At 41.4% G+C, this 22,393-nt stretch overlaps 1 protein-coding gene across 2 annotated transcripts in view; it reads left to right on the top strand.

The window, feature by feature from the left end:
• LOC103987201 (ABC transporter D family member 1) overlaps positions 1-21,742 on the top strand; it is a 31,912-nt gene extending 10,170 nt beyond the window's left edge. For both annotated transcript variants that reach the window (XM_009405433.3, XM_065111913.1), the window contains exons 7-26: positions 54-192; positions 261-339; positions 1,919-2,157; positions 2,321-2,625; positions 2,706-2,817; positions 2,890-3,048; positions 3,289-3,388; positions 3,466-3,574; positions 12,565-12,655; positions 13,854-13,978; positions 14,109-14,258; positions 14,382-14,454; positions 15,102-15,282; positions 15,361-15,519; positions 16,345-16,506; positions 16,577-16,783; positions 20,394-20,548; positions 20,663-20,715; positions 20,795-20,873; positions 20,972-21,742. In XM_009405433.3, coding sequence (XP_009403708.2) covers positions 54-192; positions 261-339; positions 1,919-2,157; positions 2,321-2,625; positions 2,706-2,817; positions 2,890-3,048; positions 3,289-3,388; positions 3,466-3,574; positions 12,565-12,655; positions 13,854-13,978; positions 14,109-14,258; positions 14,382-14,454; positions 15,102-15,282; positions 15,361-15,519; positions 16,345-16,506; positions 16,577-16,783; positions 20,394-20,548; positions 20,663-20,715; positions 20,795-20,873; positions 20,972-21,058 — 2,764 coding nt within the window. In that variant the 3' untranslated portion in view covers positions 21,059-21,742. The remainder of the gene's footprint in view (positions 1-53; positions 193-260; positions 340-1,918; positions 2,158-2,320; positions 2,626-2,705; positions 2,818-2,889; positions 3,049-3,288; positions 3,389-3,465; positions 3,575-12,564; positions 12,656-13,853; positions 13,979-14,108; positions 14,259-14,381; positions 14,455-15,101; positions 15,283-15,360; positions 15,520-16,344; positions 16,507-16,576; positions 16,784-20,393; positions 20,549-20,662; positions 20,716-20,794; positions 20,874-20,971) is intronic.
• The last annotated feature ends 651 nt before the right edge of the window (positions 21,743-22,393 follow it).

Genomic DNA, 22,393 nt, shown 5'->3' with positions numbered 1-22,393 from the left:
ATTTAGTTGACCATTTCCTGGAGATAATTCTTCCAATTGTAATTCTTATTCAGTGGTTATGCTGACCGCATTCATGATCTAATGATTGTTGCAAAGGAGCTATCTGCTACCTACGACAGATCATTGATTCAGAGAAGTACCAGTGGAAATTATATCAGTGAAGCAAATTATATTGAGTTTGCAGGTGTTCAGGTAGTTCAAATTATTTGGAACTTTTGTCTGTTTCTTATCCTTGTGATACTAACTTTAGATGCTTACAGGTAGTTACACCGACCGGAAATGTATTGGTGGATGATTTGAGTCTCAGGGTAGAATCAGGCTCTAATCTACTAATCACTGGTAAATTTCTTTTCTTTAATTCCTTGTTAATGTGTAATCTCACATTTTCCTTGTCTCTGTTTGCCTAATGACATGGAGTTTTCAGTTTTCACCATGAGCTTTTAGATTGAGGCCTCTATTTAGTCTGTCATGGACAGCATGTTTTCTTACAACTGTACAAACTATTCATATTGTCTATAATTCTATAGAAGAAAGTAGGGATCTAATTTATCATTATCCTGCTATTTATGTAGTTCCTGAGGTCAATTTGTAACATTAGTTTTCACTCAGAGATTTGGATTTTTTTTTTTAGTGAACTTGGTCATTTAGCCTTGTGTACTCTTTACATGTAAGAATCTTATTATAAGCGGATTCATTTGCATGACACCTGTACCATGGAGGCTCTCTGTTTACTGTTAGAGAAATACCATCCAGAACATAAACATTTGCCTCTATTGTAATGAAAATATTAGTAGAGCTTATTTAGAAGCTTTTACATAATTTTATGGTTTTCTTTGTGAATCCAAAGAAAATTTATTTCTACTCGTATTACTTCTCAGACGGACCTAACAAAAATCTAACATTCAAAAGGGCAAGTTTTGTGACAATCAGAGGGCTTGATATGCTTATTTTCTTCCAAAACTTTTCAAAAAAAATGGAAACTTATCGAAAAGTGTATCTAGAATTTTTAAATTTTTACGGAGTAGAAGCTTCCTACTTCTGATTGTTAAAGCAGGTCCATTCATATTTGGTACCTACTTGCCGTATTTCTGATGGAAATTGGAAGTTCATCTTATCTCTGAGATCACGTGACTATTTACTCAATTATTTGGATTATTTTCCTTCCCCCTCTCTTTTAACCTCATCTAAGATGTCTCACTGAGGGAGGTCCTCCACTTGAATAGCATGTTGCCATTACCTTAAGCTCTCTTTTTTGTTGAACCATGTATTGTCCTCCACTATCCATCAACCTACACCTTTATAATCCCTCATGTGATGCTAAGCTTACACCTTTTTTTATTTTTGTTTCTAGAACTGACAGTTAAGCAGTGGCCTAGATGTTTTGAAAACAAAAATTAAACAAGATTTCTTAATTTTAAAATATAAAAAATAATTTTGAACACCCTGTGAAAATCTTGTTATGTTTGATTTTACATTTGTGCCATTTTCTTTGAGGGAAGCAGCTTTCTTAAATTAGTTTCTGGTCTGATTCATGGATTTGCTTTCTTAGAGTAATTTCTGAAATCTGAACTGATTTTGCTTTTACAAATTATGATTCCTTTTATCAGCTAATTAATATCTTTTCTGCTCTTTATGGTTGGTATAAAAAACTGCAACCATTGAGTTTTATATCTAGAATCTATCAATGGAGAAATAGCATTGTTAGTACTTCACACATTTTTGAAATATTTGTTGATGTCAGCATTGGCTTTTCGCACAAGTGAAATCCAACATTTGTTAGTTACAAAAACAAAAACAACTAGCTGGAGTTTAGCAGGCAGTGTTTCTTCTATTTGCTTAATTCAGATAATATTTTAATGTTCTTGAAGTGTGCTTAATGGTGCATTTTGTCTCTTATAATTGAGATTTGCTTGTATAGGTCCCAATGGAAGTGGGAAAAGTTCTCTCTTCCGGGTTCTTGGAGGTCTTTGGCCACTGGTATCTGGCTACATTGTAAAACCTGGGATTGGTTCAGATCTCAATAAGGAGATTTTCTATGTGCCACAACGGCCATATACAGCAGTTGGGACACTTCGTGACCAGTTGATTTATCCCCTTACAGTGGATCAAGAGACTGAACCACTCACCCATGAGGGAATGGTTGAGCTCTTAAGAAATGTAACATTTTTCTTGGACTTTTTGATTTTCCTATCCTTCCCCTCACAATTTTCCTTTATTTTTCAGTTGCTTAAATGCCTATTATTCTGACCTTATTGATTCACAAAGTACTGTTTTTGAAGTTGTTTAATGTAAAATAGAAAGATAAATTTTCATTTGTCAGGTTGATCTTGAGTATTTGCTAGATCGTTACCCATTGGAAAGGGAAATTAACTGGGGAGATGAGCTTTCCCTTGGTGAACAACAGAGGCTTGGAATGGCCAGGTTGTTTTATCATAAGCCTAAGTTTGCTATTCTTGATGAGTGTACAAGTGCAGTCACAACCAATATGGAGGAACGCTTCTGTAAGATGGTTCGAGCAATGGGGACATCATGCATAACAATTTCACACCGACCTGCTTTAGTTGCATTCCACGACATAGTTTTGTCATTAGATGGGGAAGGAGGATGGAGAGTCCAGTATAAGAGGTTACAGTCCATAATTGTCTTAATCTCTTTGGTTCTGCACAGATAACTGATTGTTGACTTCAGACTTTTTCAATTTTCAGAATAACTCAATCCCTTCCTTCTGAGACAATTCCTGATTTACCAAATTCATCAGAAATTAATCGTCAAAATGATGCACTAGCTGTTCAAAGAGCTTTTTCTACCAGTGGAAAGGTTTAAGCAGAACACCTTCATTATTTACTACATGCTATTCAAAAAAACCTTCTGATGCCTTTTTCTTCTCAGGGAAACACATTATCAGAATCAGAGGTTCATCCGTATTCTAGTAGGGTCATTATATCATCACCTGAAATTGACAAGAAAGTTCCACTTCCAATTGCTCCGCAACTGCAGAAGCCTCCAAGGGTGCTGCCGCATAGAGTTGCTGCAATGTTCAACGTACTGGTAGGTTATTTATGTCTTGTTTTATCTTCTTTCATATCTATAGGTCAGAGTCAGACAAACTCTTTGCATTGGTAATTAGTTAAGAAGTTTTCAGGAAAACTAAGCTGACAGTTCTTCTGAGGGCAGCTTAACTCAAAATGAATTTGGCAAACATCATTTAGACTGGTCATGTTTTTAGTAAAAGATGTGAAGTGAACCTCATAAGTAAGTTATTTTCCTGTGTGGACATTTTTTTTTCAGGTTCCCTCCCTATTTGATCGACAAGGCATGAAGTTGTTTGCAGTTGCTTTACTTGTGGTGTCTAGAACATGGATCTCAGATCGCATTGCTTCCTTGAATGGTATTGTGATATGTAAGATTTAGGTCCTAGATACACAAGTGAATCAGTTTTCTTCATGTGTTTGGTTGACTTTACAGGGACCAGTGTAAAGTATGTCTTGGAACAGGACAAAGCAGCCTTTATTCGGTTGACTGGTTTAAGTGTTCTTCAAAGTGCTGCAAACTCTTTCGTTGCACCTACATTAAGGTATAATTTTCACTATTTCATGGTACAAACATTTTAATCGTGAAAACTAATTTAATTAGGAAACCATCAATCTGCTGAATTTGATTTTCTGTAAAACCTTTGCCTCATCATCCCCTTGCTTTTCTCGTTGGCCAGTTTGGTTTAGAGAACTCATTGGCATGGCATCTGAAGTACCCAAAATTATCATGGTCAGCTTTTGCTGATAATGGCTTTAAACCACCTTGTTGCTAATGGAAACTTTTTGGTGCATGTTTAGTACTGTGTTAGGATTTGTCTTCTGTTAGCTGGGGCTTTTCCTCTTTGAAGGGAAGTAGTGCCTCCAAGAAAAAAATAAAAAATGAAACTCATGAGGGAGAGAGGAAGATAATTAAACTATTCTACTTTGTTATCAATCAAATTCGGAAGCTAACACAAGTCTCAGGTCTCTCAACCATGTTTCTTTGGCAGATACAGGAAATAAAAATGCTAATTTTGTCACCTCATACTACGATAAATGCATTATCATTTGGTTTAGAGCATACTATGAACAATGCCAACAAGGCTGGATTGTTGTTGTGGTTTAATTTTTGAAGTTTAAATTGCCTTGGACACTTGCTACACTAGGAATATTCCTTCAATATGCATGTTGTTGCATGAATTGTGAGCATCTTCCTGCTCTTATCCATCATGAAATACAGGCAACACCTTAACAGGTACCTAGAATAACCTATGACTAAGTTGTGCATTAAGATGGTTATGTTGTTCAGCTCTCTCTCTCTCTCTTTCTCTCTCATGCACGTATACATGTGCATGCATAATTATGTTCACTCTCCTCTTCAAACCCATTGTTCACTGATTAGTCACTATTTTTTTGCCTTGGTTTGTAATATTGGTTGTCATAGGTAAATTTTAGGAAATACCTTACCAGATTCTACTTGTCATATATAGTTTCCAGTAAATCAAAAACTAATTATCGAATCTATCATTCTTGAATGATTTGTTCTCCATTACTTGGAAAATGTATTTATATAAAAGAATAATTGCCATTTGAATGTCAAATAGTTGGAAAACACAGTTCCACAAGAACAGAAGTTATATCTTCTGACCATATACAAAATCCCAGTTTGTTGCTAGGTCAATTTTTAACTTGTCAAATGCCAACATGAACGACAAGTTTTAGTTCAAAGCTGATTTGTCTTACAATACCACCACCTAATTGTGTGGTTATGTTTAGTGTTGTTCATCTTTTTGATGCACTGGTACTAAGGCTCCATATATTCTAGTGATCTCATCCAGACTAGCATACTTGTCTAAATTTTCCAGTTTTGTTTCTGTGCATTAATTAAGATTAACCTTTGTTCCTTATAGGAGTGATTTTGGCTTTCTTAGATAATAATTATGGCTAATGTTTTTTTATTTCTTCCAAGAGTCTAGAGTTAACTGGAGTCATTTAGTTGGAAAATAAAAAAGGAAAAAAACTAATGGGGTTTTCCTATACTAATGTTGGATAGATGTTCCCACCAAGGTTCGTAATTTTGTACCATACCGAGCGGTATGCCAAGATGTACTTAATATATAAAAATATTAAAAAATAACATTAAAAAATAAAAAAAGGAGGTGTATGTTGCCTCGGTGACGTCACCTCCTTTTCTTCTACTCGTTGCATTAGACGAGGAGAAGAATGCGGTCTTCTCCTTATCTGCGGTGTTCGACGAAGACATCGAAGGCCGCAAACGTCTCCAGCCTTCGGCTAAGTAGCAGCCATTAGCAAGTACCAAGCAGAGGTGCCATCGGCCAAGAGAGAGGGAGAAGGAAGGAGGAGAACCAAAAACCGGCAGCGAGCAACCAGCACATTCAGCGCAAGAAGTCCGAGCAACTATTGCTCCCAAGATCTTTGCTTAGTTCCTTGTTTTAGGTACTTTGATTCCAAACATTAGAGATTGTTTTATTTTTGGTTTATAGTTTTTCTGCAACAAAAAAGGCAACTCCTCCACGAAGTCATAAATCCGCTTGGTGGAAGGTTCAGTGTTATTGAGTTCTTCCCCCATACTGTCACGACCTTAGCTGGAATTGCCTAAGGCGTGCGGCACCCTTGCGGCCAAAGACGCGAACTTAGCTTGCGTTGCCTAAGTCGCGAGTCACCCGTGCGGCAAAGACGCGAATTTAGCTTGCCTCGCCTAAGTCGCGCTTCGCCCTTGCGATCTTGCTCCGCAAGGATCAGCCCACTTTGTAACCTCTCGCAGGTCCCGAAGGACCTGTAAAAGAGAAAGAGAGTTAGATCGAAAGAACGAGCAACGGACAAGTCCCGAAGTCTCGCGAAAAGGAAAGCTTTACAAGCAATTCGTCGAACACCTTGTGTGCACAAGAGAAAAGAGGGAGAGGGGGAAAAGCAAGGCTTTCAAGGATGAACGAACAGCTGCAAGCCCACAAACAGCCGCTCACCTGGTCCCGGACGCAACACCAAGTTCCCGTAAAGGTCACGTGCGAACTTGCGAAAGAGTGTTCAACGCCCGGTATATAACCGAAGCCCCATCCAGCCATGTGCCACCCGGGGGGTTCCTGGGTGCTGAGATGGCTGACATTTTGGTGAGCGGAGGCAGCACTCCGCTCACCTCCCGCGGCACGCGAAAACGGAGCCGTTTTGGGCTGTTTTGGGGTTGTTTTGCTCGGTTCGGTGAGCGACCGCTTTGCAACGCTGCAGCTTGTTCGAACTTACATATTTACAAGCAAAATGACCCAAAACCATGGGAAAACATGCTGTCAAGCAGCTGTACATGCGGGAGTGAGCGACGAACGGTTCGTTGAACGAAGTTGTTGCGGGTGCGCGACGACCGTTCGTGACATTCTCCCCCACTTAAACTGTCGACGCCCTCGTCGACGCTTGTTGGTAGTTGTTGATGACGTCTTCTTCATGTCGCAGGGCGTCTTCAGGCTCCCAACTGGCTTCAGTTCGGGGAAGCTTTCGCCACTTCACCAAGTACTCTGTTTGCTCCGCTCCGTTGGGTAGCTTTATCTTGCGATCCGCCAGAATGGTTTCCACTCGCTTCTCGTAGGAGGCTGTGATGGGAGGTAGCCGAGTTGGAACACTTCGAGAAGCATCTTGCGGATCTGAATGGTAGGCCTTCAGGTTGCTGGCGTGAAGAACGTTGTGAATTTTGAACCACGCCGGCAGCTGCAACTTGTAAGAAACATTGCCTACCCTGTTGATAATTGGGAAGGGCCCTTCATACTTACGCACCAATCCTTTGTGGACTCTTTTCCTGAAGAATTGGAGTGATGCTGGTTGGAGCTTTACCAACACCAAATCGCCAACTTTGAACTCCTGTGGTCGCCTTCCCAAGTCTGCCCACTTCTTCATCCGTTTTGCCGCCTTCTCCAAGTAAGCCCGCGCAATATCGGCATTCCGATGCCACTCCTTTGCGAAATGGTAGGCTGATGGACTACTCCCAGTATACCCAATTGCCATAGTGTGCGGAGTCGACGGTTGTTGTCCTGTGATAATTTCGAAGGGGCTCTTGTTGGATGCAGAGCTCCGCTGCAAGTTGTAGGAGAATTGGGCGATGTCCAACAGCTTCACCCAATCTCGTTGATTGGCACTCACATAGTGCCGGAGATACTGCTCTAAGAGCGAATTTATTCTTTCAGTCTGACCATCCGTCTGGGGGTGGAGGCTTGTAGAGAAGTATAACTTTGACCCCAACAATTTGAATAGCTCGGTCCAGAAACGTCCCAGGAACCGAGCGTCTCGATCACTCACGATATTGTGTGGGACTCCCCAATACTTCACTACACCCTTCATCATCAGTCTGGCCGCCTCTTCAGCTGAACAGTGTAGGGGAGCAGCAATGAAAGTTGCATACTTTGAAAACCGATCGACCACCACAAGTATCGATCCAAGTCCCCCTACAGGTGGCAAGCTTGATATGAAGTCTAAGGAAATGCTCTCCCATGGCCTTTCTGGTACGGGCAACGGCTCCAAAAGTCCCACCGGCTTCCGCTGCTCCACCTTGTCTTGTTGGCAAGTAAGGCATGTTCGAACATACTCCTCCACATCAATCCCCATCTTCGGCCAGTAGAAGGCCCTCTCCACGAGAGCCAACGTTCTGTGAATGCCGGGATGTCCAGCCCAAAGGGAATCGTGACACTCTTTTAAGAGTTCACGCCTTAAATTGTCCACTCGGGGAACATAAACCCTGTTCCCTTTTGTGTAAACAAGTCCCTCCTGGACCCAAAATCGTCGTGCCTTACCTTCTTTGATGAGCTGCATCAGGATAACTGCTTGGGGATCACTATACAGTCCATCTCTGATTCGGGAAAGGAAGTTGGAGTGTAACTGACTCGTTTGGCCTCTGCCCTCCAGTTGTGCAGCATTCACGCACTCCACCTTTCGACTCAGCGCATCGGCCACGACATTTGCCTTCCCGGGCTTATATTCCATTGCCATATCAAATTCAGCCAGGAAGTCCTGCCACCGTGCTTGCTTTGGGGAGAGCTTCTTCTGAGTTTGGAAATAACTCAGGGCGATGTTGTCTGTCCTCAACACAAATCGCGACCCGAGGAGGTAGTGTCGCCAAACTCGTAGGCAGTGGATCACCGCTGTCATCTCCTTCTCATGCACTGGATACCGCCTCTCGGTCTCGTTGAGTTTGCGGCTCTCGTAGGCCACCGGATGACCTTCTTGCATGAGTACTCCACCAATAGCAAAGTCCGAAGCATCTGTATGGACTTCAAAGGGCTCTCCATAGTTTGGCAATTTGAGCACTGGTTCTTCCAGAACAGCAGCCTTCAGATCTTGGAATGCTATCTCACATCTGTCAGACCACTTCCAAGGCTGCTCCTTCTTCAGCAACTCCGTCAGAGGGGTTGCCCGCTTCGAATATCCCGCGATGAAGCGTCGATAGTAGTTGACGAAACCAAGGAAGGATCTCAACTCTGGCACCTTCTTTGGAGTTCGCCATTCCGCAACTGCTTGCACCTTCGACTTGTCCATCCGGATGGAGCCATCACCGATTCGGTGCCCCAAGAACAGGATCTCAGTCTGAGCAAAGTAGCATTTCTCCCTTTTTACGAACAAAGTGTTCTCCCTGAGAACCTTGAAAATCGTCCGAAGGTGCTTGACGTGCTCCTCGAGCGTTTGGCTGTAAACGACGATGTCGTCCAAGTAGACGACCACGAACTTATCCAAATACTCCTTGAATAGCTGGTTCATGAGAGTACAGAATGTTGCCGGAGCGTTGGTTAAGCCGAAAGGCATCACCAAGAACTCAAACGCTCCATATCTGGTCACACATGTAGTCTTTGCTTCGTCGCCTTCAGCAATGCGCACCTGCCAATACCCCGACCGAAGGTCGAGTTTTGAGAAATACTTCGCCTTGCCCAATTGGTCGAACAAGTCCGCGATGAGCGGGATGGGATACTTGTTCTTCACTGTTACTTTGTTGAGGGCTCGGTAGTCGACGCATAATCGGAGGCTCCCATCTTGTTTCTTCTGAAAGAGAACTGGAGCTCCGAAAGGTGCTTTTGAGCTGCGGATGAGACCACCGCTTAGCAGTTCACCTAACTGCTTTCTGAGTTCTGCTAACTCTGGCGGGGGCATGCGATAGGGTGGTCTCGCTGGAGGCTTCACTCCTGGCTCCAGCTCGATACTATGATCCACGCCTCTGCGTGGTGGGAGAGTCTTCGGCAACTCGGGTGGCATAACGTCTTTGAACTCCTTCAAGACGTTCGCCACTACAGCAGGTTCTTGAATGGCCTCTTCGTTGAGTGGCTCTAGCTTCATAGCAGCCACGAATGTCAGTTCGCCCTTTCGCACCCCTTTCTTCAATTGTAAGGCCGAAATGTGTTGGGGCTCCTTGGTTCCTCTCCGAGAGACGGGAACCACGCAGGGGTCATCGCCTCCCATCATACATAGGGAGTTCAAGAACGGCATCGGCACCAACTTCGCCGCGTGCATAAACTCCATTCCAAGAATCACTTGGAAGTCGTCTAGTGGCACAGCCATCATGTTGGTGTTTCCGCTCCAAGTCCCGATTCTGATGGGAACTCCCTTCGCCAACCCGGAGATTCGCCTGGCCTCCGAGTTCACCGCTTTCATTCGGCTTGGGCTCTTCTCCAATGTCAACCCAAGTCGTTGTGCTTCACGATCGGCTATGAAGTTGTGGGTAGCGCCCGTGTCCACCATGGCACGGGTCGTTTGGCCATTCAGCTTGATGTCCACATACATCAGATCACTGCTTCCTACTCTTTGTGCCTTCGTCTTTATGTTCTCCCCCACTTGACCCCGCATAGCGTTCAATAGACGCATTGCTCCCATTCGGGGTCCTTGCGACTCTTCATCGTCGCTGCTGGATTCTGAACTGCTTGAGCTAAGGGCCACAGCTTTGCCCTTGTCCGAACGGGGAGGGTGGATGGATGCCGTCAACGCATTGAGTGCCTGTTTTTGTGGGCACTCCCTTACCATGTGCGGTCCTCCGCACAAGAAGCATCCTCCCGGTTTTGAGGCCTTGCCTTTCGGGTTCGGCCCTTTGTGGGAGCTCTTCTTCTTTTGTTCACCCCCGAGCTCCTTCCCTCGAGAATGTTTTTGAGGGCGATTGCTTGAAGATTGTTTCCTTCTCGCTGGGTCTTCAGAGGAAACGAAGTCGGTGAGCCTTTCTGCAGCTGCAATTGCCCCGACCACGTCGGTAACATTCCTTCGATTCAGCTCTTGCTGAGCCCATGGTTTCAAACCATCAAGGAAACTGAACAACTTGTCCTTCTCGGACATGTCCTGTATGTCCAGCATCAGTGCAGAAAACTGCTTTACATAGTCTCGGATGGTGGTACTTTGGCGGAGTTGTCTCAACTTCCTTCTTGCGACGAACTCTGTGTTCTCCGGTAGGAACTGAGTTCTCAACTCCCGCTTCAAGTCTTCCCATGTGTCGACTCGACACCGACCTTGTTGGATTTCCTCCCAACGAGTTCGCCACCAAAGTTTCGCATCTCCGTTCAGATACATTGTTGCTATTGAAACTTTGGTATCTTCAGAATCGGGTCTCGTAGCTCGGAAGTATTGTTCCATGTCGAACAGAAAGTTCTCGAGCTCCTTGGCATCTCTGGCCCCTCCGTATCCATGGGGCTCAGGTGCCCTCAAGTTTTGTGGCGGTGCAACGCGGGTGTTGCCTCCTCCCGCATTTAGCGTTCTTGTGAGCATAGCCACCTTCGCCGTGAGTTCCGCCACAACATCTTGTAAGTGCTGCACGGAGTCCTTGGTGTCATCGGACAGTCGGTCGACTAGGGCCTCGACCTTGTCGATCCTGGACTCCGCTTCCTCTTGCGAGCTCTCTACCCCAACAAGTCTTTGTTGGCCATGGTAGAGTTCCTCCATGCTCGCTTCCAGAACATCCAGGCGGGTTTCCGCCGTCGTGAGTCTCTCCTTATGACTCTTTTTCCCAGTTAGCGCACCAGATTGCGCTTCCTCCGCTCGCGGAGAGTTGCCAACTTCTCGCTCATCCTGTTCGCTGCCGCGATCTTCATGAGCGGCTCCAACAGCATGAGAGCGAGTGTGCACATGCAGCCCGCCTGCGGCTGCTTGGGGCAAGGGTCCGGCCTGCCCCGTCTTGCTTGATTCGCCACGATGCTTTGCCATGGCGAAGTTGCGAAGTTCGTTCGCTGTTCGATCGAAGAGCTTGCCCGCTCTGATACCACAATGTCACGACCTTAGCTGGAATTGCCTAAGGCGTGCGGCACCCTTGCGGCCAAAGACGCGAACTTAGCTTGCGTTGCCTAAGTCGCGAGTCACCCGTGCGGCAAAGACGCGAATTTAGCTTGCCTCGCCTAAGTCGCGCTTCGCCCTTGCGATCTTGCTCCGCAAGGATCAGCCCACTTTGTAACCTCTCGCAGGTCCCGAAGGACCTGTAAAAGAGAAAGAGAGTTAGATCGAAAGAACGAGCAACGGACAAGTCCCGAAGTCTCGCGAAAAGGAAAGCTTTACAAGCAATTCGTCGAACACCTTGTGTGCACAAGAGAAAAGAGGGAGAGGGGGAAAAGCAAGGCTTTCAAGGATGAACGAACAGCTGCAAGCCCACAAACAGCCGCTCACCTGGTCCCGGACGCAACACCAAGTTCCCGTAAAGGTCACGTGCGAACTTGCGAAAGAGTGTTCAACGCCCGGTATATAACCGAAGCCCCATCCAGCCATGTGCCACCCGGGGGGTTCCTGGGTGCTGAGATGGCTGACATTTTGGTGAGCGGAGGCAGCACTCCGCTCACCTCCCGCGGCACGCGAAAACGGAGCCGTTTTGGGCTGTTTTGGGGTTGTTTTGCTCGGTTCGGTGAGCGACCGCTTTGCAACGCTGCAGCTTGTTCGAACTTACATATTTACAAGCAAAATGACCCAAAACCATGGGAAAACATGCTGTCAAGCAGCTGTACATGCGGGAGTGAGCGACGAACGGTTCGTTGAACGAAGTTGTTGCGGGTGCGCGACGACCGTTCGTGACAATACGGATCATTGAATATGTCCTGCTAGTACATCTGAGAATCTCATGCTGGATGCTGTTATGTGATCAGAATTCCCATCAGCAACACATTTATGAATACATAACTTAATGTGATCAGAATTCCCATATGTTCAGGAACTATTTGCTCAGTCTGCAAGGGATTGTTGAACAAACATTTCTGGAATTCTGATTGATCTTGGAATTCATTGTTCTTGTCCTTCCATTTTAGATATACTTTGTCTTAAAAAGTTCTATAAGCAGTCACGTAGTATCTATCTGTATGCTTTTTCTTTGCTACTTTGATCACTCATTAGCCGGTCATTATCGATAATTGAGTTGTTACATTTGATATTTATGCATTTTGTGGTCTAGTTTTTCATTATGTGCTCTCAATTAATTCATAAACTACAGTTTTATATGCTAGTCTATCTTTCCATGACTTGATTCATATGCTATTCTGACGTTCCAACAATTCAGAACATACAGTACCACAATTAAGCTCATAGGTACCTAAACTAGCTTTCATTGTTTCAGGCATCTCACTGCCAGGCTTGCCCTTGGATGGCGAATTCGATTAACTCATCATTTACTTAAAAATTATCTGAAGAGAAATACTTTTTACAAGGTAATTCCTTTCCTAAACTTGTCTTCCCACACATTAATACATACGTGGGTTTTAAATTTATTTTTAGAAATTCTTTGGAATAAAACAGGTTATTTTTGGGGAGCAGATATGCTTCGTTTAGGATCACACGTTAAGTGTTCATTATGTGATGTCAAAATGGAAATTGAAGGTTTTTATGCTGGATGAGACTAGCAATATCAAGACTCAACTTACCGACTGCTAAACTTTAAAGTGCTGAGATGAACATAGTCTTAACTCTAAAGCAAGGTTCGTCATACCGCAGCATACCGTTTGGTACGAGCGGTACATACCAGTTCGATAGGGAACCATTATAGGCGATACATTGGTATGCCCCATATACTATGTGCTGGCACTCTCGGTATGGATCGGTAAGGCGAACCATGCCCTAAAGTACATCAATGATTTTCTGTTGAATTTGTTTGGTTATAATATAGTTGATGTGATGATTGCTTCAACTTTCCTGTGGAGAACCGGGAAATTAAGGAAAACTTAGGATAGGAGATGATTGGTTGATTAGAAGCTAAGATTTAGGAAGATCAAATAAGGAGAATATCAATATTTTAAATCTCGGTCCAGTCTAATGTCAGTGATCTACCAGATGGAATGTTACTGGTGTACCAGGTGGTATAGCAGCCCATATTGCCTGATATCAGCTGAAGAAAATTAAAAAATATATCAAATACCATTCGATAGCTCAGACCGGTAAATACCTATTGTTATGGACCATGGAATTGAGTATTTAAAACCTAGGAGAATGTTAACCATAAGATATAGGAGCTAAAAAGGTGGATGGTTACCTGATTGCAGCACGATCCTTAGTTGAGTTACTTCAGTCTATGAAATTAAACATGCTTATGTTGCAAGAACTTCCTCAAAAATCTGAACCTTATACATGGTTCTTCATTCAGTGCCTTCATTTTTGTTTCTCTATAAAAGACTATTGTCCCAATTTAAAGAGTCCAACTGCTGGAGATAGGGAAACCATCACTATTTTGCCTCTCTGTTCACTGGTGAGAAGTTTCCATGCTCACTCATTCTGTTGTGTATGAACTGAAACTGTCATTTGACATATTCTTGCTAATACTTGATAATATTCAGTAATAAATGATAAGTTTAATACAGTATTTTCCTTATTGTGATGCTTCTGTGAGATTTCATCCGGTGGTTTTTATTCCAGGTGTTCCACATGTCTGGTAAACATATTGATGCAGATCAGAGAATAACACATGATGTTGAAAAGTTGACTTCTGACCTCTCAGGATTGGTTACCGGTATGGTAAAACCATCTGTAGACATTATTTGGTGAGTGTTTGATTGTAGTATAATTGTGCAGCCACAAACTTTATTACTTTCTAGGAACTACTAAATATGAAACATCGATATAAATCCTGACTGCTGCTGGTTACTTCCAAAAAAAATTATATATATTCAGGTTCACATGGAGGATGAAACTCTTAAGTGGAAGAAGAGGAGTTGCTATATTGTATGCTTATATGCTTCTGGGTTTGGGCCTTTTGAGAAGTGTCGCTCCAGAATTTGGTGATCTAGCAAGTAAGGAACAACAGCTTGAGGGGACTTTTAGGTAAGCTTTTTTGTTATTCTCTTGAGCTATTATATATGTAGTTTTTCTTCTCCACTTGCATAATTGTTTGTATGCTTTATAATCTTTAGTTCTTTATCAAGCATTTCTGATCCTGTTCACTAGGTATATGCACTCAAGACTACGCACACATGCTGAATCTATTGCTTTCTTTGGTGGTGGTTCTCGGGAAAAAGCAGTAAGTTCGTTGCACTTCTCATATTGGTTTTATGTCAAGATGCCAGTCTTCTGTTTTAACCAATCCTTACTGTTTCAGTCATATTATTATCATTCTTTGCTTCATTTTATTATTTAAACATGAGGTACTAACTTGAATGAGCATCTCATGGTTCAATAATTTCATTTTCTTGGTCAAGCTCCTATCGTATGACCAAATGATTGAAGCACTAATTGGTTGCTCCACTCAGTTTTCTGTCAATCTCCATGCCTTGTATTTTGACAACTTCACAAAACATCTTTAGAGAATAGTTTTTAAAAAATTTCAACACAAGGATTGACATTCTGTGACACGGTTTATGTCAATTGATTGGCATGATTTGTTCTTACTTTTTTTTCCTGTACAGTATGATCACCGTTTTAGCACTGCAATTCTTGATTTAACATATTTGTAATATTGTTTAGTCAATTTGTGTAAATATTAACTACTATTCTGAAGTATTCAATATCTTAATGTTCAGAGGACTCGATAATTCGCTACTTGTTTTGACGTATTGGACTTCACATCTGATACATTTTGAACTATTTTTTATCACCTAAACTTCTGATGATATTGCATTAGTTTGGTGTTGTTTCTGATGTTCTGAGAATCTGAATATTATCAAACAGATGCTTGATTCAAGATTCAGGGAATTGCTTCAGCACTGTGAGATCCACCTGAGAAATAAGTGGCTCTATGGTATACTGGATGATTTCATCACAAAACAACTCCCGCACAATGTAACTTGGGTACTGAGCCTATTGTACGCTGTGGAGCATAAAGGCGACCGTGCACTGACTTCCACTCAAGGTTGATAAAAAATGAGGTTGTTTAAGTTAATTGAGTAACAAAAACTTGTCTTATTCAAAACTGTATTTTCTTTCTCAGGGGAGCTTGCACATGCACTGCGGTTCTTAGCATCTGTTGTGTCGCAAAGCTTTTTAGCATTTGGAGATATTCTTCAGTTGCATAAGAAGTTTCTTGAGCTCTCTGGTGGTATAAATAGGATTTTTGAGCTCGAAGAACTTCTTGATGCTGCCCAAAACGGTAGGCATCCTTAGTAACTATAACGATAGTTTTTTTCCATTGCATTCTAAAACATCTCGCACTGACTTATATTAACTTTATGCAGCAATTTTGTGGCTGGTGTATCTTATATTTCTTTTGTCATGGTCAAAAGTCATTTGCAGGTTTCTTGTTTTTTTTTTTTATATCTCTAGTATGTGGCAAGCGTGTGTCTAGTGTATCTTCATTTCTGTCATAGTCAAAAAGACATGTGGCAAACCTGTGTCTGGTCACTGGTGTATTTTCTTTTCTGTCATAGTCAAAATATATTTTCACTTTGAAGTATGCCAATGTAGGTTCTATAGGAAAAGACATGCAATGTGGGAATGACTGATATCACTAAAATGTTCTATCAGTATATAAGGACACTGGCAATATGTAATTACTGTTCCTTGATGGATGCTGTAATATGTGAAGTTTTCGGTTGCAATCTCAGCAATTATGCACTAAAAGTCATGCTAAAAAAGTAAAAATTATGTTAAACAGTTTAGCTTAAAATGTCTGGATATGCATGTATACTTAGACTAGTGTGGTACATATGTGATGTGCACAGGCATATGATCATTCTACTGTTGAGATTCTGGTTGTAGGCTTTGTCACCCTTATTTAGGATTGCATAACTTATTTTCCTCAGCTTCAATTTTAATAACAAATAAAATCAATCATGAAACTGGTGTTATTGAGCATTTCTTCAAGCAGCGCTTTCTCGTTTGCTTTTTGATCAATTGCTATCACTGAATATTGCCTTTTGGTTTCATGGCTGAGTGCTAAAAAAAGCATTGTATGGCAATTTCTTCAAACATGCAGAGGGTTCTTTACCTGATGCTTCTTTGTGCTCTGATGCAAATGACACCCATGCTCAAGATATTATTTCATTCAGAAAGGTGGATATTATTACTCCATCACAAAAGCTACTGGCTAAGCAATTGACTTGTGATATCGTAAATGGGAAAAGTCTACTTGTTACTGGTCAGTATGAAAGAATTTGATTTTATTTTGTTTTAACATAAACATAATAGAATTTTCTGGTTGTTTGAAGGTCCAAATGGGAGTGGAAAAAGTTCCATTTTTAGAGCTCTTCGAGGCTTATGGCCAATTGTATCTGGAAGTCTTGTGAAGCCCTGCCACAACATGTTTTATGTTCCACAGCAGCCATATACAAGCCTAGGGACTTTGAGGGATCAAGTCATATATCCTCTCTCACGTGAAGAAGCAGAGCTGAGGATGATATCTATGGTCAGAACTGGTAAGTCACTGATCTCTTCCCACTCCAAACTCTATTTACATATTTGTTTAACTGAATCTCTGCACAATTTTAAAGAAAATATTGCAAATCTGATATGGCTAGAAGCACATGATTAAGGTATTTCAAAGCTTATGCATGTTAGGATTCCCTGACACAAGTCAGAATGTATGTCAATTTATTGCCGGAGGAAGGCCATGGTTGTTAAAGGCACCAAGGCTCCAAAACACCTGAGGCACTAGGCTTCAGATTGAGACGCTCACCAATTTGAAAATTATAAAAAAAATTAGGACAGACAATCATTAAAATAAAAACTAGACTATACATGAATTCCATATCATCTCATATCCAAATTCCAAAATATCATCACTAGAATATAGAATTACATTTATTTAGTTATTGAAGTATTGCATTGCCCAAATCTAACAACAAGAATGACAAAACAAAGGAAGATTAACATTAAAGGTTCAAGAATTCCATGAGGGGTTATCAAATGGAGAAGCAAAGCGAGGCTTTCAGTGAAGGCCAGGGAGGGGGCCTTGGGACCAGAGGAAGATGGCTATCGGGGGATGAAGTAGAGAGGGCCAGGGAGAAGAGGAGAGGTGGCTGTATATGCATAGTCTATCTTTATATTCGTCATGTGTATGCACACAGTTTTGGTCTCCAAACCTGAGAGTTCTCTCTCCCTCTGCTGGGGAGAGAGAGAAGGGTGGCTGCTGTGGTGATGGCAGGCATCCGGACGCAAGGGAGAGCGACACCGAGAGGAGAGGGGGGACACTCCAAAGGCACCACTGGAGGGCCGCCTTCTGGTTGCTGGCCACTATTCATCCACAAGGAGTTTGCTCATGGGGGTTAGATTTCCAAATCGAGTTTGGTTTAGATCAGGCTTGATTTGGTTTAGTTAGATCAGCATATAGTAATATTTGGTCAGGTTGGGTTGGGTTCAAACTAGCCTGATTTCATTCAGATGCTCACCTTGAGCCACCTAGCACTTGGGTTCAAGCGCACACCTAGACCGTGCCTAGTTTAAATTAAGCCTCGCCTCGTCACACCCAAGTGCCTAGGCTAGGCTAATTTTTTTGTCTGTGATGGCTAACCTAAGGTCATGTTAACTGGCGTAAATATGCTGGCTGGAACAAGTACCAGCATGCCTTTATGCTACAAAATGGAAATCCTTGATTGCATTTGTGAACATATGAGGTTGCCTCTTTCATTCATCTTGCAATATCACTAGCTCATTTTTAACTGCAGAATATGAACTGTTTTTTTATGTGAAATGAGGAGAAGACTCCTAGTCTGTTTCAGCATTCATAATGTCTTTCTATTCTCCATGTATATGCACACATTCTTGGCCTCCAAATCTGAGAATCAGATCTCCCTAAATGTCTTATAGTTTATAAATTGGTTTATAAATATTTAACCAATTGAACAAAAAGATCTCACTAAATCTTGATCGTCATACAGTGATTTAAAAAACGCTATGCGCTCGCCCGAGCAAAGCAAGGCGCTCTAAAATATTAAAATATAAAAAATATAATATAATTAAAAAATATAATTATTTAAATAAAAATATAATATTAAATTAAAAATATATTGTTAATAGTATATTACTTAAGTTAGAAGAGGAGAAAGAAATATTCTCTGAAATATTAAAATATAAAAAATATAATTAATTAAATTAAAATATAATATTAAATTTAAAATATACTATTAATAGTATATTACTTAAAGTTAGAGGGGGGAGAAAAAATTGTTAATAGCAGCACTACGAACGACAATAGCGGCTACGATTTAATATATTGTTAACAATATATTACTTAAAGTTAGAGAGGCGAGAAAAAAATGTTCACAGTAACAGAGATAGCAGCAGCACTGTAAACGATAGCAACAACAACGGTGGAAGCTGCGGACAGTAGCAGTGATAGTGGCGAAAGCTGCAGATAGTAGCAGTGGCGGCAACAGCAGAAGCTGCGGTCAGTAGCGACGGAAGCTCCAGAGGGCGTTCATCAGTGACGGAGGAACCCGTGGTCCTCTCCCTCGATAGTGGAAGGATGCGACCGCAGAAGGAAGCTATGGGGGTCGTCGAACTCGTCCGTCGACAATAGAGGAAGGCTCGGTCCGTTGCGTCTGCAGCGAAGGCAGCAGCAGAAAGTGTCGACGGCGGACGCAGGAGCGCTAGGGTTCCTCAAGGTCGCGTAGGTGTGAAGCATGATTTTGAGGTAAGAAATTACGAACCGAACCAGCCTTAAACCGGTTTGGTTCGCCTAAAAGAGTTGGGTGCACGCTCGAAGTGCCCAGCACTTGCGTTTGGGCGAGCGTCCTGGCGACACCTCATTGAAGCGCGCCTCCTGGATCACACACGAGGTGCTCGGTCCTCGCCTCGCCCGAGCGCTTAGGTGAGCACCCGAGCGCCTATTTAAATCACTATCGCCATATCTAGTAATTCTTCTCTGTAATCAGTATAAGAAAATGCTCAAAACAGCCAAATAATAAACAACAAAAGAGCATAAACAAGTTTGAACTTTCATATATTTTGTCACTGTTATTTTTGGCTTAGTTAAGTGCATAACTAACCAGTGATAATGACTGGTTACCACGACCTAAAAAATAAATTGACTAGCCGTTTCATGAAGTAATCTTAGTGACTCACCTTGTACCTGCTCATGTGCTGTCTGGCGTAGGACAATTCCACATTCTGCGTATTTATGGCTCAAATCTGATCTTTTGATTAACGTATCAAGCTTGAACACCATGCCCAAGTTTGAAGTGAGCCAACCATGAAGCCTTTCCTAATACTAACTTGTATGTTTACTTATTTGATGTTTGAATCTTTATTTCTTTTAGTTCTTGGTGTATTGCACTTGATTTTTTCATGAAACTATTATATTTTTATTGTATTTATCTCAATGAATTTTTTTCTGCTGAAGAGAGCTGGTCTAATTTTTTCTCTTCTACCATTTTGGTTGATGCAGTTGAAGCATAACTAACCGATATAAAATACTCTTATTGAGTCTATACCTGGTCTCTTTCTTTTTCTACATTTGTCATCCATGAGGTGGTATTGGAATCAAGCTATTTAATCATAATATCACCATTTTTGGTCTTAAAGGGGAATGAGGGTGGAGCATGATACCTTGAAGGCTAGAGAAGGAAAGTTCTTGTTCCAGAAGATTACACTACTAGTTTTAGGGTTTGTTTTGTATAGTTAGAAATTGATTTTGTCGTCAAAATTTGACATGCTTTAAGTGAAGTATTTTACTTCTACAAGGACACACTTTAAAATTAATTGGGTTGCATGTGTTGGTGAAAACCTATTAAGCCAACCATAAATAACACCAAGTTCATGGTTGTATAGAGAAGAAGGGAAAATTAAAAGCACCTAGGAATGCTTGTGTCATAAAAGAATCAGTTATTTTGGACCTTTTGGTATATCTTGCCACGTCAAGACCTTTTAATAATATGTCTTTTAAGTCAATTCATGTAGGTTTCACTCACCTTTACCAGAATAAGTGCTCTTAATTTATCTTATTTATGCTTTTTAAACTTCTTTTTATTGAGTGAATGATTTTAATCATCTATTTGAACATGTTTATCTTCTGTTATATTCATGTAGGCAGTGGTTCTGATGCTACTCTTCTCCTGGATGCTCACCTAAAAACTATTCTAGAAGGTGTTAGATTAGTTTATCTTCTTGAACGAGAAGGCTGGGATGCTACTGCAAACTGGGAAGATGTTCTCTCTTTAGGAGAACAACAGAGGCTTGGAATGGTGAATTTACCAATTCCATCGCGATAAATATTGTTATTATGATTGCAACATCATTCAATTGTGTGCTCATGTACTCAACTTTTGCATCTTATGTTGTTTATCTGTTCTTTACAGGCCCGCTTATTCTTCCACCACCCTAAATATGGTGTCCTGGATGAATGTACCAAGTATGCAATCAACAATCTTGCTGGATTATTGAATTGTTGGATTGAAACTATCAATTACTTAATTACTTTTCCTTTACAGTGCCACTAGTGTTGATGTTGAAGAACACCTGTACAGACTAGCAAATGAAATGGGGATAACAGTTATCACATCCTCGCAGGTAAGGAATAACAGAAGAATCCTTCTTTTTTTTTTCCCATCTCGAACTTCAGCATCCTTCTGTTGCTTGCCTTATTTTATTAATATGCTTCTTTATAGCGACCTGCCCTCATACCATTCCATTCCATGGAGTTGAAACTTATTGATGGTGAGGGCAAGTGGGAATTATGTGCAATCGACCAATGATGACATCTATATGCCAGAATCTTCAGTTGTAATTACATTCCTATTTTTTGGTCATTTGTTCCATATGATGCATCAGAGATGCTAAAGTTTCCCACACAAAATTCAGCTAGTTGTCATTATGTGCTAACACAATTGAAGCCAGATGCATGGATGGATCCAGATGGACCAGATCTCCACTAGATGCGTAGTTATCTCAAAGGCGAAGTTTATTCTTCAGAAATATTCGCACCATAAGACGACTCTGACTCAGATTAGTAGCAGGATAATAGCAATGTCTATGCCGGAGATGTTGACCAAGGCATATTATTCAGATAGAAATTATACAAGGGCTTGCATCTGACACTTAAAAGATGCTGATAGTGGTTGGATGCTCCTAAACAACATTATTTTAGAATAAGATGTCATTTTTTGACAGATTGATTGAAATAATTCTCAGAATTGACTCCTGTTATCAAATTCCAATAACAGACTGGTTCAACTTGGTTGCATGGGGTGGGGGAGACTGAGAAATTGTCACCATAACCATATGGATAGAGAGGAAAGTCTTAGATGATTGTTGTATTTTTTTGACACATTTTTTCCTAGTGTTATTTTTTAAATTCTTCGAGTAAATGTAAATTTTGCTGGATGTTTTTGGATCCAGATTTATTTAAGTGATTGTGGTGTACATTAATTACTTTTTAATGTCTTCTGGTGTACATTAAGTGATTGTGGTGAATAACAAGATTTCTTGGTCAATTGGAACTGTGTGGCTTTTATCAGTCATGGCAGAGAATATAAGTGGAATATTTCTGAATCAAAACATCATGAAGAAATCCTGAACCCATCCCATGTGCTCCCCTTCGATTGATTAGATTCTCTCTGAGGTCTCTGTTCCTTTCTGATAGTTGCAGTCTGCAATGGAAGAAGCTTTGATGCTGTTGCTTTGGACTGGTTAATACCTCTGCTTTAAGTCTTCTGCTACCATTGGAGCTTTCTTGGCATTGTTACTAGTCCTGTGATGTAATGGTTATTCTGACCCAGCTGAAGTCCTCATGTCCATCAGAAGTAATCATATATGCCTTGGAAAACAAATTGTTTTGTTTCATTGGTCCATGGGAAATGGAGAAAGATAAAGATGGAAAGGACTAAGAGATCATTGCAGATCTTTTGCAGGCTTTGAAATCCTCTCCATTACCAACAAGTTAGTAATTACTCTCTCTCTCTCTCATATGGAGAGATCCACCTACTCAATTTTGCAGATTTAGTTTCCTATTTGTGCCTAAAGTTCTTGAGAAAAGAGCATGCAACCAGTAGAGCTACTTGTCCTTTGATCGCCTTATCATATGGAAGGTC

This window comes from Musa acuminata, chromosome BXJ2-6 (genome assembly GCF_036884655.1).
Source record: "Musa acuminata AAA Group cultivar baxijiao chromosome BXJ2-6, Cavendish_Baxijiao_AAA, whole genome shotgun sequence".
Classification (NCBI taxonomy): Eukaryota; Viridiplantae; Streptophyta; class Magnoliopsida; order Zingiberales; family Musaceae; genus Musa; species Musa acuminata.
This window is presented reverse-complemented; position numbering and strand designations above follow the sequence as displayed.